Source organism: Dipodomys ordii, unplaced genomic scaffold (genome assembly GCF_000151885.1).
Source record: "Dipodomys ordii isolate 6190 unplaced genomic scaffold, Dord_2.0 Scaffold89, whole genome shotgun sequence".
Taxonomy (NCBI): Eukaryota; Metazoa; Chordata; class Mammalia; order Rodentia; family Heteromyidae; genus Dipodomys; species Dipodomys ordii.
The window spans coordinates 971,862-990,803 of NW_012267305.1; the positions used below are offsets into that span (position 1 = coordinate 971,862).

Here is an 18,942-nt window from a genome sequence, read left to right on the forward strand (position 1 = left end):
ATTAAGCTAACGGCTTTCTCAAGACAACTTTATTCCTTAAACGCATATTGAAGCCAGGCACTGCCTAATCACTCTTTTAAGTTCACCTACTTTGGAAACTGAAGATGGAAGCATTTGGTTTGAGGCCCATCTGGGCAGAAAAGTTTGTGAGAGTCCCTTCTTAATTCATAGTTGTGCTCAGTACTATTGGTCAGTTGTCAACCTAGCTACATGAGAGGCAGAGATCAGTGGAACTACAGTTTCAGGTGAGCTTGTACGAAACAGTCCAAAGACTCCCACGCAACAGAAGAAGGGCATGGTTGCACGCATCTGTCTTCCTAGATATTAATGGACACCTTAAATAGGTGGATGAAAGTCCAGGTGCACATCCAGGCAAGAAGCAAGGCCTTCTCTCAAAAATAAAGAGTGCAACTGGGTGTCATGTCTCATGACCCTAATCATAGCTACTTGGGTGTTTGAGAAATGGAGGATTGGATCATAGTTCAAGAGAGCCAAGGCAGAAAAATTCCAGACCCTTCCCCTTGTTAACCCATAGCTGGGTGCAGTGATACATATATTTTTTCCCAACCTATATGAAAAGCTGATATTGGAAGGACTGTGGTGCTAGGACAGTCAGAGAACAGTCCACAAGACCTATGTCCATGGAAAGGAATCTGGACACTGTGGCTGGATCCTATGATTCAAGGAAGGATGGGAAGCCTCCAAGTAGTGAGACTGTGCTATAGGCCTGTGCCTGAACAGAAAGTAGGACACTATATGAAAGATAACCAGTGAAAATCAGGGCTGCAGCTGTGGCTTAGCAGTATCTCACTAGCTTAGCCAGTGCATTGCCTGGAGTTCCAACCCCAGTACCACCAAAGTAGAAAAGAAAAGAGAAAAGAAAGAAAAGGCATGTTGAATATGTACTGTACAGCAGAATACCACATTTTGTCTGAAGCATTTCATCAGAAATATGTGGGCAATAACATTTCAGAGATATTAAAAAGAAAAAAATACTTACCAGATACAGTGGCACACTCCTATAATACCACCATTCCCAACTGGTGAGGCAAGAAGACAATGAGACTGATGCTGGCCTGTACATAACCAGACCCTCTCAGTGAAAAGACAGAGAAAATTCATTCTTCATTAACATTGAAATCAGTGTTGTATATGTAATAGTGTTTACCTTGGAAGCTGATACCTATACATCAACCAAATGAAACAGAAAAAAATAGAGTCTACTAGACAATAAAGGACAAGTGCTCCCCTCCTACAGAGGTTCTGCATCTGTCACTTTGGCCTAGAGCAGTCAAGTGTGCAGGCCCCTAGACATCACATCATGGTCCATTGCCCTTGGAAGACTTGCCCATGAACACATGGAGAGCTTGTGCAGGATGCACGAAGCTTCTGATTTGGTCTGGGGACTAATACAGCCCACAGACTGTCTAATGATCTCCAGAGTCATGTAGCTTTCTCTTAGAGGCACTTTCTTAAACCCAGTATAATATACCCCCAAGGAGTGTCCTCTCCTGGGGCTCTTCCTGTCTAGCAGGAGCTCTGCTTATCTATTTCTTCAATCTTTTCTATTTTACTTATCCTTCTTAGTCCATGGACCCATGCTGCCACGTCATAGAGGCAAAGGACCCAATCCAGGTGTTGCAGTTTTTTTCAGTGTCATATTTGAGTCACTGGCAGGGTAGCAACAAGGAGGAGGTAAGTAAAACAGAAAATTTCTCATTTGTCTGTTTGTACTCTTTCATCAGAAGTTCTTGCCTTCTCCCATTAAACATAAAATTACCTATCAAAACGGAGGCACTTGACAGCCAATTAAAAGAAAATTATCAGTTTCTGCATCTTAAAGGCACAGGTGATAAGCTTATGGAGGTGAGTTTGTCCAACTCCCTTCGACGGCAAGGTAAGAGCATTCTTAGCTCTACCTCAGATTCCCTTAGTGGACTAAGAAACTTGCTAGGAATGCATCTAGAACTATCCAGTAGGCAAAACAGCTCTCCGATGGAAATCAGATTTATCAGACCTGTTGGACTCCCCACATCCCTAGATTCTTAAGTCCACCCTCTTCCTTCCTCTGTTAAGAACTGCCTCATCCCAATGGCAAAGGGAGCCCTCACCTGCGGCATCTGAAATCCTGAGATGAAAGTCTCAGTCCGATCCAGGACTTCTCAGACAGAGGCGACTCATTAATCTCCAGAGCCGAGAGATGAGCAATTCATCTTTCACTCTCCTGCTTCTTCCCTCTGCAAGCTAAACTCACACACCAGCTTTCAAATCTCTCTGTTTCCGGAGATTACAAAAAAAGCACCTGATTCTCTGGGCATGAGGAGAAGTAACTAGATACTATGTTTCTCCGATCCTTCAAACACTGCTGTCTTCCCAACTAAGGCTTTTGTTAAGTCTTAATCTCTGAAACTACAATACAGAAACAAAATTTCTGTTAAAGTTCTTTTATTGGGGATATTAGGAAATATTTTTGTCCTTGAGTTGCTTATCAGAGACCTTTAAATGTATACTTCTGTGTCCAAAACTGCAATGACAGGGTTAAAGTATAAAGGTTTCATTGTCTTCTTCTTGTACTCTTTTCAAGGTTATTCGGAAGTTTGTTATCTTCAGCAGTTCTAGTGGAATATAGACTCCTAAACTCATGTAGAAAACAAAGAGAACTGTGTAAAGGCATCCTTTTAAAAATGCAAACAGCAATGAAGTTTGTATTATAGATGGGACAAAAATGAAACTCATTTTGGTAACAAGGATTTTGCAGAAGGTTTGTGTTAAAATTGATAAAAAAAAATCAGTAAGTAGGAAATGAGCAAATGTAAAGGAGATTATAAAAAGGTATCATTTTATATAATACAGAACTGTGTATGTAAATAAAGTTTTGTACAAAGACTGATCATCAAAACCCAATGTTGCCTTGATAAATTCATAAACCCCAACTCCAACTCCTGATGTAGCTTCGAGCTACGACTCATATCAATAAGCCTGTTTCTGAATTGAATATCTACTCACATGGGACCCCAACAATTCTATTTCTGTAGAAGGTAAGAACCATCCTCCCTAGCTCTGTCTAGGTTGGGGGTAGACCTGTTTGCTCTACTCTGCCTCAGTACTCCTTATGGCTGACTTTTTCTTTTGTTAAAAAAGATGATTCAAATGTTCTCCAAGCATGAATTTTCAGGCTATACTCTCTTCTCTAGTATGCACATGTGTGCATATGTATTTGTAAACAGCATAAAAATTTTTACAAGTAAAAGTTATTGTTATTCTTAAAAGATGGCTAGCTTATCTCAATCATGTCTAACCAAATTGTGAGCATTTAAAAATTAACTCTAACTGAAGCCAAAAACAAGGGGGAAATGGGTAAACTCAAGCAACAAATGCAGTCTTATGTTTAAGTTATTTAAATGAATTATTATAATTTGTAGCATTCTGAACTCAACTTGTTTACAAATGTGTTCATCATTATTGTGTAACATAATTGTGTAGGATTACTTTCTTCTGAAATAGAAGTTTATCTAAGGGTTTTTCAAAGGTCAAGATTAATATACTAATGTAAAACAAGCATCTATTTTTTTGGGAGGGTCCGGTCGTGGGGCCTGAACTCTGGGCCTGGGCGCTGTCCCTCAGCTCTTCAGCAAAAGGCTAGCATGCTACCACTTGAGCCATAGCACCACTTCTGGCTTTTTTTTTCTGCTTATGTGGTGCTGAGGAATCGAACCCAGGGCCTCAGGCATGCAAGGCAAGCGCTCTACCACTGAGCCAACTTCTCAGCCCCACAAGCATCTATTTTTAAGTATATGATAATGAGGTTGTCTTAAGGGCATTGCTCTGTTCTTAGTAACATTTGTAAATAATAAGTTTAAGAATATGACTTCTTGCTGGGTGCTGGTGGCTCACGTCTGTAATCCTAGTTATTCAGGAGGCTGAGATCTGAGTATCACCGTGGTTCAAAGCCAGTCCAGGCAGGAAAGTCCATGAGACTCTTAGCTCCAATTAACCACCAGAAAACCGGAAGTGGGACTGTGCCTCAAGTGACAGAGCCTCACCTTGAGCCGAAGAGCTGAGGGATAGCTCCCAAGCCCAGAGTTCAAGCCCCACAACTGCCAAAAAAAAAATGACTTCTTAAAATACTTTTTTACTACTGACCATATCCAGCTTTAGATTACTTAAAAATCAGTCTTAACTAAGTCATGCCATTAAAAATCTGTTTAGGTAAAGGCCTTTCAAATGGTTACCTTATAACTATGACTAACTTTTCCAAGGAAATATTCTCTTATAATCATCAATGGTGTCAACTTTTATAGGCTTGTGTATGTGTGTTCATAATTGCAATATTTAAGTTTGGTGGTTCTAACAATTTTGCTAATCTTAATTCATATTCTAAGCAGCTGTATGCAACAAAAATTAATACAATATTTGATCACTTGTTATTTTAAATTTTTACTATGGCAATCCTAGCTCTTGTTTCATTCTAGGTTTGATCCTCCTCTGGAACATTTTCAGTTAGGCCTACATAAGATGGCTCTTTTTTTTTTTTAAATGTCGGTCATGGGGCTTGAACTCTAGGCCTGGGCATTGTAGCTCTTCAGCTCAAGGCTAGCGCTCTACCACTTGAGCCACAGAGCCACTTCTGGTTTTCTGAGTGATTTATTGGAGATAAGAGTCTCACAGACATTCCTGCGGGGACGGGCTTTGAACCGCGATCCTCAGATCTCAGCCTCCTGAGTAACTAAGATTACAGGCGTGAGCCACCAGCGCCCGGCCCAAGATGGCTCTTACAAGAACATATTTCTCAAATCTAGTTAGCTTTTCAAATTTAGTGAGGTATTTGTTAAGACCTGCTTAGGATCTATTTCTATGATCCCTTGGTTGCTTAAATTTGGCCCAAAAGGATTTTACTGATACAGACTCCCACCTCACTTGTCTGTTACATCCTTTCAATGTGGAATCAGACCAACTGGGTCATTTCATCCCAGCAACATTAAAAAAAACTGGGACACCCACCAATCAGGACAAAGTTTACACTGGCAATGAGGGACCATAAAGAGACAGTGAAAAACAAGTGTTCAGATAGACTGGGATGTTAGGATGTGGTTTGTTTCCAAACGGAGTCACTTATGTTTGCCCTTTAAAAATTAAACCTGGCCGGGCACTGGTGGCTCATGCCTGTAATCCTAGCTACTCAGGAGGCTGATATCTGAGGATGGCAGTTCAAAGCCAGCCTGGACAGGAAAGTCTGTGAAATATGTGTTTCCATTAAACGCCAAAAAAAAAAAAAACGGAAGTGATACTGTGGCTCAAGTGGTAGAGCACTAGCCTTGAGCTGAAGAGCTGAAGGATAGTGTCCAAGCCCAGAGTTCAAGCCCCATGACCAACAACAACAATAAAAAAAGTCTGAGAGGTTGAGAAAAATAGTATATAAGCATAGTTATCTGATATCCATACCTGTCTGCCTTCCAACTAAACACAAATTTGCACTCTTGCTTTCCTTTGCCTCTGATTTCTATATATAAAATAAAACTCCAAAAGCAGACTTCCTACCATCAATCCCTAGAGAGACCCTCAGAGGTGTAAACCCATCTATCTTCCTTCAGCAACTTCACTTCAGCAGCAAGTAACCACAGTGGTCTTTTCCCCTACTCCTATAACAGTAGTTAGGAAGTACTTCTGCAGGGAAGGAAATGAGAGCAGAAAAAGAGCCTGGCCAGACAGTCATGGCAAAGGCCCCCTCCCATCAAGGTTCTACATCCCTCACCATGAGCAGATTCATAGGCAGATTCATAGAAGGTAGAAAAATGGTAGACGAATGAAGAGAGGAAGGGAGGCAAATGCAGTCATAATATGCAATATGCACATGTGAAAATGGAGGCAAGCCGGGCACCGGTGGCTCACACCTGTAATCCTAGCTACTCAGGAGGCTGAGATCTGAGGATCATGGTTCATAGCCAACCAGGGCAGGAAAGTCCATGAGACTCTTATCTCCAATAAACCACCAGAAAACCAGAAGTGGCGCTGTGGCTCAAGTGGTAGAGCACTAACCTTGAACTGAAGAGCTGAGGGACAGCACCTAGGCCCAGAGTTCAAGCCCCACAACTGAAACCAAAAAAAAGAAAAAGAAAAAGAAAATTGAGGCAGGTAAATTGAGGGGATGGGTAAAGTTTGGAGAGAAGGGGGACCATGATAAAAGGGATGACATGTAAGCATTATGTCTTTGAGGTACAGTACATGCAGGCCTCTGGGCATCACATCATGGCCCATTGCCTCTAAGACTACTTGAACATGAACAGCATACTTACTGGACAAACCAGAGGTGTGTATCAGAATGGGCATCCAGTTAAGATGGGTTCAATGATGCATAGAGAGCTTATGCAGGCTGCACGAAGATTCTGATTGGGTCTGGGGACTAATAGTGATTAGCATACTGTTCAATGATCTTGAGAATAACAAACGACCCAATCCAAGGTGTTGCAGGTTTGCAATATTAAAGGTATCATTTTAAAAATCCCATTTTATTATGATCATCTTTAAGCAGTTATACAAAGGGGTGTTGATAGAACATGTGAAGCTATGAGTGCAATGCATCTTGATCAGTGTCAACCCTTTACTCATTCTCCCCCTTCTCTCCAAACCTCACTCATCCCTTCAATTTACCTGATTTCATTTTCATATATGTACACTGAATATTATGACTGCATCCACCCACCCTTCACCTCTCATTCTTTTTTGTTTTGTCAGCCATGGGGCCTGAGTGCTGTCCCCCAGCTCTTCAGCTCAAGGCTAGCACTCTACCACTTGAGCCACAGCACCATTTCTGGCTTTTTCTGCTTATGTGGTGCTAAAGAACTGAACTTAGGGCCTCATGCATGTGAGGCAAGCACTCTACCACTGAGCCACCTTCCCAGTGCCCCCTCCCCCTCATCCTTTAGCTATCATTTTTCTACCTTCCATTTCTGAGTCTCATACACACACACACACACACACACACACACACACACACACACACACAAACTATGTTGGGCCTGTAGGTGAAGAACAGTCATGGAGTATTTGCATGAAATGCTTAAAACCTTGAGTTAGATCCACAGCACAGAGAAAAGAAAGCAAAATAGTTATTTGTAAAAAGGAGAGAGTTTTTTCTGTGTTCTCCCTATGTCCACATCTCAGTATCCTTTAAATCCTACTTGAGTTTCATCTTGATAAAACCCTGAACTTGTTTTGTCTGGAATTGATATTCACTGTTCTCTGAGTTTCTTTCATATTATCCTGTCATATATCTTTTGTTATTGAATTAGCTACTATTTCAGTGCTTTCTTATAGTTGGATAGGCTGTAAAGAAACAGGCAAGTGATTCCCTCAGTTACCTGCAGAATCCTCAGCAAATAAAGTATAAGCAATAGATACACATGCAAATTCCCTAAAGCCTGGAAAATCTCAGACATCCAAGCAGAAGCTTAGAGCTTTTCTGAATTACTCAGAAAATGAGTTTAAAGAGTACACATCAAAATCAAATCCTCTTGTATAATTAATTGATAATAATAAAAATGTTAAAAAGGAGGGGAGAGGAGTAATGAAAATGATAGCACTGTCCTTGTTTTCATGTTTCCCAACATAAATATCAACACAAATAAAGATGGAACAAAGATGTGTTGAGTATGATTAGAAAACAACATACTGCTTGCTTGGAAATGGATGATTCCAAATTTAAGATTTTAGTTCTAGTCCCCTGTGATTCTTCTTAACCTCACCTCTTCAAATCCATTCACGAACATTACTTTAGCAAGGATCATCTTGATTGCTACCAAATATGAAATAATACTCTTTCTTGGCCCAATTTATCATACATTTGGATTGTCAGATCAGGAATTTGTAAGGTTTGACTATGAAAGAAACTTAACTAGTCAAGCTAAAAAAATGAACATCTTTTAGTACCTTGATGTAGTGTCTGTCCCCTAAAGGAAAATGACCAGGACCTGCCTAATGTCAGCTGCAGGGAAGGAACTTCAGAGACAGGAAGAAGGACTTACCAATTCTAAAAATTGCCCTCTGATTATACTTTAACGCTGAAGACTCAATAATTCCTTTATATTCACCTCAGTGCCTTAACTGGACTGTTTCCATATTGAAAGCATTAACTGGACTGGCTCTGGCTGGACAATACAAACTACTTCCAGTTATCTTAATCACTAAGAATCAGAGAGCAAGCCCACCCTGCCTGGCAAAGACGTAAGTAGTTTCTTGGCTTTCAAGAGGGCTAAGAGTAAATTGTTAAAATTCACTGCCTGTGGAGAAACTGATGAATCTCTAGCCTCACATTTACGTTGTCAAGGGTAGAGGTTCTCCAGCCTTGTTGTTTCAGTACCACTGATGTTGCCAGTAATAAATCCATGGTGCACAAGGGAGGTTATTCAGTATCAGTGAGCCACTCTGCAGCTATAAGATTCCCAACGCATTGAAGCTATCGGATGGTGAATAATATTAAATAATAATATTCAAGATTCCTTTGCAGCCTGATCTCCTAAAACTTCCTGATGTTAGTACATTCATTGGTGTCCAGCATCTTTAGATTTGTAATACACTGAGTTCTGCTTTTCACTTACCTAAGTGCACTATTTATCCACACCCTAAACTGGAGCACTAGTAAATGTGCAACATTGTACTGGCGACTGGCTAATGTTCAGTGTCTGGCACTACAAGGGAAACTGATTCCCTTTGAATGTTTTCAAATTATATACTTCCTTACTGATGTGGGAAAATAAGCTCTAATTTAGATGACCGTCCTCTGGATAATGTTGCATGTTGATTTGTTGTTGAACATCCACATATCTCTTTTCAACTCTAATCATTTGTTTATTTGAACTAGTCTTAGCTCTGGTCAGTGGTGAAATAAGAACGGGTAATTTCAGCAGATGTTAGAAGCTGGCGCCCATTGGTGGGGTGAGGGGCAAAGGGGCTGGGAGGTCAGGGTCAACAATACATCAGCATCAGTTTCCAAGGAGTGAAAGCAGACTCCCACAGAGTCAGGCCAGGGTCTGGGCCTGGGAACTGAGAAAGAAACATGTCACAAAGGGAGCTAGAAGGTTGGAATAAAACAGAGCAAAGAGATGAGGCAGAAAGGAGGGACTGAGTAGCCCAGGACCAAAGATGCTAAAATAGCAACTAATAGAATAGAGGTCTTCGAATTGGGTCGGAAAAAATTTTATGGTTACCCAGTGCTTCCTCTGAGCGTGACGTACAACAAGGAAGATATGCATGCATACTTCCTGGCCAGTTATTCCCAACACAGCAGTTTGGAAATGCAACTCTGGCTTAGGGAGGAACTCACTTGGCTGGTACTATGCAGCCCTACGTTCTAGCTGTGCCACTGCAGAAAAGAAGTTAAAAAAAAAAAGGAATGTGTTGCCTTGACCATCAAAACACCTTGAAAGAATTGCAAGGTTAAATTACCTACCTCCATCCACAGGACTGAACAAATACCACCTACTGCCTGTGACGCAGCAGCAACTGGCAGCATGAAAGGTCCTCCGAGCATTTATTTTTACTTCTATCTCCTATGAAATAGCTCCAAAAGGACCCCTGCACTTTTGTTCATTTCAAAATAGACTGATCTGAGTCTGAAAGATGGATCTATCAAATGGGGACAGATGATCCATTTGCTGATTCGTGAGCAAAAAATGTAACCAGTGCCACATAAATACAAAAAGTACTCAAATGGAGGTAACCTTTCTATGCGAAAAGGTCCTTGCCAATTAAAACTTGTGAAAGGCAATACAAGTTGTCTTTGTCCTCTGTTAAATAGGTGCTTTTCATTATGTTGAACTTTAAATTGAATATTCAAAATACTTATATAATACCTCTCCACACTAAATTGAAAATTTCTATATATATATATTCAAATTATACTCTCTTATTGTGTGAAATTAGAGGACATGGAGGAAAAACTATTATTTTTCATTAGAGAGTAAATGACCCTTTCATGTAAGTTGATTTCAAAGGATGAGTCAATCAACAGAGATGCATCTGGGGTTATGTCAGGGATTTTTACCAATATTATCTCAACATTGCATTGGCAACTGTGAGAGGAAAACAGTACATTGTGCTTCTGAAAAATAGGTACTTATTGCATCAGAAAAAAAACAGAGCTTTTTTCACTATTATTTTTGAAATACTTTATCCTAGTCATTTCAGGACAACCCAACATATATCACTGTTTTCTTTTATGTAATTATAAGTTAATGTAGAAAAAGAAAAGTTTTGAAGAAAAGGTTTCAATCAATCTCATCAGGCAAAGGTGATTATTGATACACTCTTGCTACAGTTCCTTTCATTTATTTTTTTTGCATGAGACCGTGTTGTGCATATGATTTTATATTCTGATTTTAGAATTAGCATTATAATGACAATCTTCATGTAATTAAATACAATAAAGTCACTTTGACTTTATTGGCTATATATAACGAGTTATGAGGAGATACCATCATTAATTTAGAAGGATCTCTACTATGGAACATTTACTAGACTGTTTCTACTTTTCCTACTACAATGAGTCATAATGTGATAATCATCTCTGTGCATAAAACTATTAGAGCATTGTCAAAGAAATATAAAACTATTTCCTTAGAGTCAAAACTATTTCCTTAGAGGAATTTAAGGCAAAAAAATTATTATGGGTATACATCACCAAATCGTGTACCTAAAAAATTATTTTCTATAAATTATTCAGTTAAATTATTGTCTGTTCAGTTGTTATGTATAATTTAACTTTAAAGAACTATGTTTATTTACAATTGTGGTTTGGTTTTATGTTTAGTCTTAGACCATTTGAGATATATATACAAAAACCAATAACCTAATAGAAAATACTTCTCGACTTCTGAATGCTTGGGAGCACTGAGGCATCTTGGTAACACAGAATTCCTTGACTCACCATGCTGGGCTCTCTCTTAAATGTGCAGCATTGTAATTGTTAACATTCAAATCCTTACATCCGGTATTTTAAATGTTACCAAGCACCTTTGGTTTTGTTCTATATAGCAATCCAGATACTTTGATTACTGTTAATCAAGGTTTCATAGAACAACTGGTATTGAACTGAAATATAAGAACAAAACTTTGAAAGTGAATGACTAGTGAGAGTGCACCTATTTCCTGGATATTAAATCTGAATGAACGCAGATTTGGAAAAAAATAAAACAATACAGATTAAAGTTGAAGTTCCATACTAAAATAATGAGATTATTAAAATGATTACCTTTTACCATGCTCTTCTTTATTGAAAGTTTGAAGCCTGATATATGCTCTCAGGCATTCAGAAATCTAGAAGCATTTTCATATCTATTATGTTATTGGTTATTATATATATATATATCAAATAGTCTAAGACTAAAGATAAAACTGAACCTCAATTGTAAATAAACATAGCTCCTTTCAAAGTTAAATTATGCATAACAACTGGACAGATAATAACTGAGTAATTTAGTTATAGAAAATAATTTTTAGGTATAAAATTTGGTGAGAAAAAGACAAGTCTCTGGAAGTACTGGCTGTTGAGAACAATTTCACTAGACAATTGGCCAGTGTAGACATCTTTTAAGGGGCCCCCAAATGTCAGTTTCTGTTGTTCTTTGATCTTGGTATGATCAGTACAGTGTAAACACATTTCAGTATTTCCTTCTTAAGTGTAAATGGACACTGGGCCCTAAACTAGGAGATATTTGAGGAAGGTCTCTTACCTGAAAGACAAGACCAAAAGCAAACATAAAAAAAGAGCTGGAGGTATGGATCAGTTGGTAGAGAACCTACCTAGCAAACACAAGATCCTGAGTTCGAATACCTGTACAAAAAAAAATACAAAAGTAGATAAAATAAAAACAAAAGAGTAAACAGGAGAATACTTCAAAGAATTCTAAAATAAGTTCATCCACAATAGAAGAAAATAACTATTCATAAATCATAAAGAAAAGTTTGTTCAAAGGAATACTTGGATATTTCTTTCATATTAAAGAATATGAAGCACAGAAATTAAAAATATAAAGTTGAAATTAAAAATATAAAGTTAGTATCTCATACAAAATAGAAAAAAAAAGGAAAATAGAAAAAAAATAGAGCCGGGCGCCGGTGGCTCACGCCTGTAATCTTAGCTACTCAGGAGGCTGAGATCTGAAGATCGAAGTTCAAAGCCAGCCCGGGCAGGAAAGTTCACGAAACTCTTATCTCCAATAAACCACCAGAAAACCGGAAGTGGCACTGTAGCTCAAGTGGTAGAGTGCTAGCCTTGAGCTGAAGAGCTGAGGGACAGTGCTCAGGCCCAGAGTTCAAGGCCCATGACCGCCAAAAAAAAAAAAAGAAAAAATAAGAGATTAATCCAGGAGACTCAATATCAGAAACAAATTTCACAAAGAAAAGAAAGGATTCCGGGCACCTGTTGCTCACGCCTGTAATCCTAGCTACTCAGGAGGCTGAGATCTGAGGATTACAGTTCAAAGCCAGCCCACACAAGAAAAGTCCATGAGATTCTTATCTCCCATTAACTACCAGAAAACTGGAAGTGGTGAGGTGGCTCAAGTTGTAGAGCAATCACCTTGAGCTGAAAAGCTCAGGGACAGCACCCAGGCCCAGAGTTCAAGCCCCATGACCCACAAAAAAAATGAAAGAAAAGAAAAGAAAGGAAAGGATACTTACCTACTGATTGTGAAAGGCAGGTTGTATCTGCACCAACATACAGAAAAAGAGAAAAAGAGAGATCATATAAGTTGTAGGATTCTGCTTGTTTCTATTTTTGAGGGTTTTCAATCAATATGCGTAAGGAATATTAATGTCTAGTATCCTTTTCTTATGAGGTTTTGGTATCAATTTAATAATTACTATGTAAAATGCAGTACAATATTTTCTTTCCAATTTTTAGAATTTTGGGAAGAACTAGTGTTAAATCTGAACATTTAGCAGGTTTCAGCCCTGAAGTCATTTGGACTCAGTCCATTCCTTTTGAGAAGTTATTTGAATTGTTAAGTTTAATCTTTCTTTTTATAGGTCCATTAGATTTCTTATTAATTTTGATACTTTGTGTATTCTATTTTCCTATGTCATACTTGTGATGTACTTTATTTTTCATAGTAGTTAATAGTAATAATCGTTTTACATGCCTATTTGTTTCCTTATTTGAGACAGATACTTGCTATATAGCCTAGGATGGTGTCAAATTTAGGACCCTCCTGCTTTAGCTTCCTAAGTGCTAAATATATATGAATATACAACCAGTTCCAGTGTTAAAATCCTTTTTATTTCTTTAAAATTGTTAGTCCGGTTTCCTTCGCTACTGAATTTGTTCTTTTCCTATCTAGTTAAATGTGTGTTAGTTTTGATGTTTCCAAAGATTGAATTTCTTTGAATACTTCTTCTGTTTCCCTCCTTCCCTCCCCTCTTCTGATAAGAAGAATCACAGATTTCTCAAATACTCTGTAGCAAAGTTTTTGCAACTTAGGGATGGGGTACATTTCTCATCCTATCCCTTGAGAAGAAAACATTAGCCATAGGCAGGGAACTAGATTATGGGAACACTTCTGTTCTTTGCTCAGCAAAATGTTTGGATTCACCTATGCATGTGGCTTCAAACGTTCTCAGTGTTGGGGCTCAGTGGTAGAGTGCTTGCCTGGCATGTGGGAGACCTTGCATCTGGTCCCTACCAATTGCAAAATCAAAAACAAAATTACAATGAGAGTAAAACCTGGCTGGAATTTTCCTACCTTTGCCTCTAGAAAAAACTTTTACCTCTTTAAAATTCCACTCTTTTGATATTTATAAATATTTCTTTTCTCTAAACGAATACATAATATGAACTAAGCAGATGTTAATGTTACAGATCATGTATTTATAGGGTCTTCTAAAACTTTTTCAGACCCTAGGGATCAATTGTGTCTGAGCAAAGTAATTGCGATTCTTTTAACACTGTGATGTGGACTCCTTCCACTTTTCCTCCTCAAACTTGGATTATAAATCCATCTTGATTGTGTGGTTGGCTGAATACAGCTCTTCTTGTATTACATATTCCCGTGATGCTCTATTTTCATGAGCACCACCTGCTCACGTTGTCAGATCCTTTGGATTTGACCACGGGAAGCTTTCTACATATAGAATAGTTGAGTTGTGAGTCCACCTGCATTGTGCCTAGTTCCTGTACACTGATGGGGAAAACATGATCTGCACTCTTAAAATGTCCACCCTGAAGCCTTGAGTTCAAGCCCCAGTAATAGCATTAAGGAAAACACTGGAACCTGCTCAGCCAGGCCAGGTTTAACTGACATATCTGTTCCTCTGCGCACTCCACATGAAGCAACTAACTCATTCCAAAGTCTCTGCCTTTAATGCAATGCCTTGATTTGGATAAGCTTAAAGGAAACCCTGATGATGAGGTGGGACACTGATAGGAGTAGTCATTATTTATCAATTTAACAACTGTTGCACTGTATAGCTTGTCTCATTTGACTTCACAACAGTACTGTATGTTGGACAAGATTTTTAAAAATACACTATTTCTATTTTTCTTAAAAGGAAACCAAGGTCCAAGGATGCACAAGGCATGCATAGGATCATAGAACTTATAGACAGAAGAGTTGGCAGATGATTCTAGGATATCTGACCAAGAATCAGAGCTCAGACAAAGAAGACCCTCTGTAATTTACCTTCTGACTCAAATGAAACTACAAAAGCCTTGAATACCTAGAGTATCTAGATCATCTCAGCAGCTTCCCAGGATTGATGCTTCTGTGTGGCATTTAATTATTCATTCAGTAAATATGCAGCAAGCTTCTAGATGTTTCAGGCACTAGGGACACAGAAGAGAACAGAGCCAAAACTATTTCCTGACTACCTAGAGCTTATAACTTAGTGGATGAGAAATCCATTGAATAGAAAATCTTCAAAAACCAATTACAACTTGAGATGGGTTGTAGATGTGAAGTTAAGAAACAAACTATAAGGGGGACCCACACCCAGTTTGGGTGATTAGAGAAGACATCACTGATGAAATCATATTTATCAAATTGAAACTTAAGTAATCAGCCAATGCAGTGGGTACACTTCTTCTCCAGAGGCTGAAGCAGAAAGTTCAAGACCAGCCTGAGTAACATAGTCACACCTTATTAAAGAAGGAAGGAAAGAAAAAAGGAAGAGAGGGAGGAAGGGAGGGAGGCAGGCAGGCAGGCAGAAAGGCAGGAAGGAAGGCAGGAAGGAAAGCAGGAAGGAAGGCAGGAAGGAAGGCAGGAAGGAATGATTAAAGAGGAATCTGGGAGTGAGCTGAACAGGCAGACGAGAACCTGAGGAACCACCTCTTTCTAAGCCAGCTTTGAATGGATGTGCTTGAGTTAAAACTGGACTCCTGAGAAGTTGTGGATGACTATGGAGTTGCTTTCCCATTCCTCTTAGATAGTTTAGGGACATCTGGAGGGAGGACAGTGGCCAACATGGAGCCATTATGTCTAAGAAAGACAAAGATGTTCCCTTATTAGAGGGCTCTCTGTGTGTGGGGGGCAAGAGGGTTCAATGGGGTATTGACCTCAGCTGGAAGTTTCTAGAAGTCAAGGTGCAGTGGGAAATTCATTGTGTTTTTCTGTTTTAGCTTCAGCAAAAAAATATTAAAGTGAAAGTCAAATGAGCAGCTGCCAAGACCAATGAGTTCTGAAAGTCAGTTGGGCTGAGAAGGCTATATTGTCTACTAAGAGTACATTGTGTCCTAAGCAAGTGCTGCCCCTGTGAAGGAAGATAACAAGGTTTCAGATAGTCTGTCCTCTGATATCCAAGCTTAAGGCAGAAGAATAAAGAAACACAGTTTGTTTCAGACCTTCCCTGGAGGAACAGAATACATTTGTCCTAGGGCTGCATTGCAAGAACTTTTCAATGGCGAGTGGCTGAGAGCTGCGGAAAATATCACATTCAGCTGGGAAGGCAACCCACCTGGTGAATAAGTAAGTCCATTTCTTTTATTCCCATACAAAGAGATAGTTGCTTTGTTTTTGCCCTTCAGGAATTGTGAGCTGGATGCCCACAAGGATGGAAATTCTTAAATCCTTGTTAGAAAATGTCTTGGAATCTTGGGGGGGCCTTTTTGAGGGGGACAAGAAATGGTTTATTGCCCCGTATAGCACATGGTGTGAAGGTGAAACTCCACATGCACAGAGCAGCAAGTGGCTGGGTGTTACAAGATGCCTGTCCCTGACTCAGCTACAACAATGGGGGAAGGCCCCTTGGGCCTTGCAGACAGTTGAGATGTCCCATTGGTTCACCTGTATCCCTAGACCAGAATCAGGTTAAGCTGAAATTCAGCAGGATGTTCATGAAGTGTTTAAAAGGTGAGTAGAAATAAAGGAAATATCTTTAGACAAAGCTTGGGAAACAGAATGACAGCTGTTCTAGAAGGACATTGCGTGTGGGCCAGCTGCTTTTTGTACAGTTGGGATCTCAAAGGTGGTCTCCCAAAACTTCGTCTGTACTGCACACTTTTTTTTTCCTGTGATCATTAAACTTGAATATGTGAACCATTACCAAGTATCTCGGCCATATAATCTTATGCACAGAATTTGTTCCAGAATGTTCCCTGCCCAAATATGAACAAATTATCTTTCTCTCCATATGTTATGTGCTCTGGTTTAAGAAATGACACTGCTGTCTTCAGTTAACAAACTAGAAACCCAGGAGTAATGATCACTAAAATAATCATTTTCTAAGTGTACAAAGTTTTTGTAATGGTGTGTCTACTTCTGTGATTTCCACTGTGCTGTGGGAATGAAATCACAGCAGTCCATTCAGAAGGGCTTCTTTCACTCAGCCTAAAGCACTAATAGTCATCTGGACTGATATGCAGATCAGTACTTTCTTGCTCGTCCGTGAATCATATTCCAATGGACGAATGGTCATGATTTAGTTTTCCTCACTCGTGGGATGTTTGAGTTGTTTCCAGTTTTTGTTTGACACTTGTGAGTGAAGCTGCTCTAAGCATTAAGATTCAAGTTTTTGCGTGAGCATGTGTTTGTTTGCATTTCACTTGGGTCAACAGCTCAGAGAGGACTGCTGGGTCACGTGTATCTTAAACCTACACTTCTTCCGAAGTGTTTTCATGTGGCTTCCAAAATGACAGTAGCAGGTTGCTTTCCTAGCAGTGTTGTATAAAACCTGCAGTGTAACAATGTTCGATAGGAAATGGACTCATTACCTTGCTCATGTAACTGTAACCCCTTTGTACAGTATCTTTAAAATAAAAAATATATATTTAAAAAAAACCTGCAGTGATTCAACCTTACCAGGGCTCAGTTTGTCAGCTTGGGTTTTCTATTTAGTTTTTTGTATGATAGTGATTTAAATAGATGTGAGTACAGAGGTTCAGGCTTTGCAAGCAAGCAAGTGGAAAAGAAGGCCATAAGAGAAATAGGATGACACACTCCCTTTCATTGAGCAGCCCCACAGAATCCATCTCCACTCATGTGGTCATTCCTGGTGATCACCTGGCCACTCCCCTCACCCTTGCCAACTCGGTTGACTCTGCAGATCTGAGGGATGCACACTGAAGGGTCCACTGAGGCGCCCTCTATGGACAGAACTAAATTTTGGAGCCATAGGGAGTAGGGAGCAGATAGCACTTGTGTGTTTTCAAAGACAGAATGGGGCGGGGCTCCAGGCACCTGGCCAGATGTGATAAGCCCTGACTACTGCGTCAGAAGCAGAAAGCAGTGAAGATTTCAGTCTCAGAAACTCACTGCAGGTATGTGGATTGGAGGGCACATCTTGTCACACCAACACTAACTCCTACATGTCGATCCACCCTGCAAAACACAGCCTTGGTCAGAAGTTTGTGGAGCAAAGAGGACCCAACGCTGTGACTGGTCCAGGTAAGAGCTGCAGGAGGAGAGAGGAAGCCTTCCATGACATAAAGGGTCCTCAGATAATAGAATTCCCTCGCAGAGCCACAGGGGGTGGCTGTTACTTGGCAGACCCTCAAACAATCCAGGCTTGTCAGTTTTTACTTGAAGTTGTCTAGTCAGTCAGTGCCTCACCTGCACCTTTGCTCTCCTCTCCTCCTCCCTCCCTGATTCCTCCTTCTATCTCAAGAACCCCCAAAAGTCAGATTGCTAGTATGAGGTCTTTGGAGGGATTCAGCCAAGAAATGTCACCTCTACGTTTCAAATGAGAATTGGAGTGGGTGTTAGGGAGCCAGTGTTCTTGATCCCCAAGACAGATTCTCACGTGAGCTGCATCCTCACTCTGTCTTCCAGGTGCCAGGAACAGTGAAGGATTGAAGGAAGAGGAGGCATCCTGGGAGCAGACAGAGCCAGGCCTTCCCAGTAAAGGGAGCTGCCAAAACTCAAGGTGATGAAAGAGGGGAAGCTCTCACAAAACACATGGGACCCCAACTCCAACCTGCCGCGGCCATCCGCTGGCGAATTGGCCTCTCCTCTCTTCCTCTTCTTGTGTCTCACACAAAAAGGGCTATGGCATAAGGAAGATAGCTTTGAGTAGTCAGAGAGGAATTTCAAACCTTGCCAATTATCAAGATGATTTTCTCAGAATGTCCCTCATTGATAAGGCCCATATAGGTACCTCTTTTTGACACAGCTGGGCAGATATAGTAATATGTGGCCTTCTGCCCTGCCTTTTGTACCATCTCCTTGTTCTGAGTTGGCTTCAGACTGGCAGAGGGTTGGCAGTCCATACCGTGCACAGACTGGTTATCCATCACAGAACATTAAGGAACCCACAGAGAAAGAGGGAGTACTCTTTACCAACATATGCAACAGTAATCCCTCTGTACATCACGTTTAGAATAACAAGACTTTTCAAGCGGAAAAGGTCAGATAATGTGATGTCAGGAAAATGAACCCTTAGACATGTATTTTAATGTTTTTTCTTTCATGCATGTGTTTCTAATGCATTTATAAGACTATCTCTTTGTTGCTTTGTATG

At 39.9% G+C, this 18,942-nt stretch overlaps 1 protein-coding gene across 1 annotated transcript in view; it reads left to right on the forward strand.

Annotated features, from left to right (window-relative positions):
* Positions 1-1,590: 1,590 nt before the first annotated feature.
* The window catches only part of LOC105992836 (melanoma-associated antigen 1-like), an 18,940-nt gene continuing 1,588 nt past the window's right edge, over positions 1,591-18,942 (forward strand). Inside the window, exon 1 of the mRNA XM_013025920.1 lies at positions 1,591-1,695. Coding sequence (XP_012881374.1) covers positions 1,591-1,695 — 105 coding nt within the window. The remainder of the gene's footprint in view (positions 1,696-18,942) is intronic.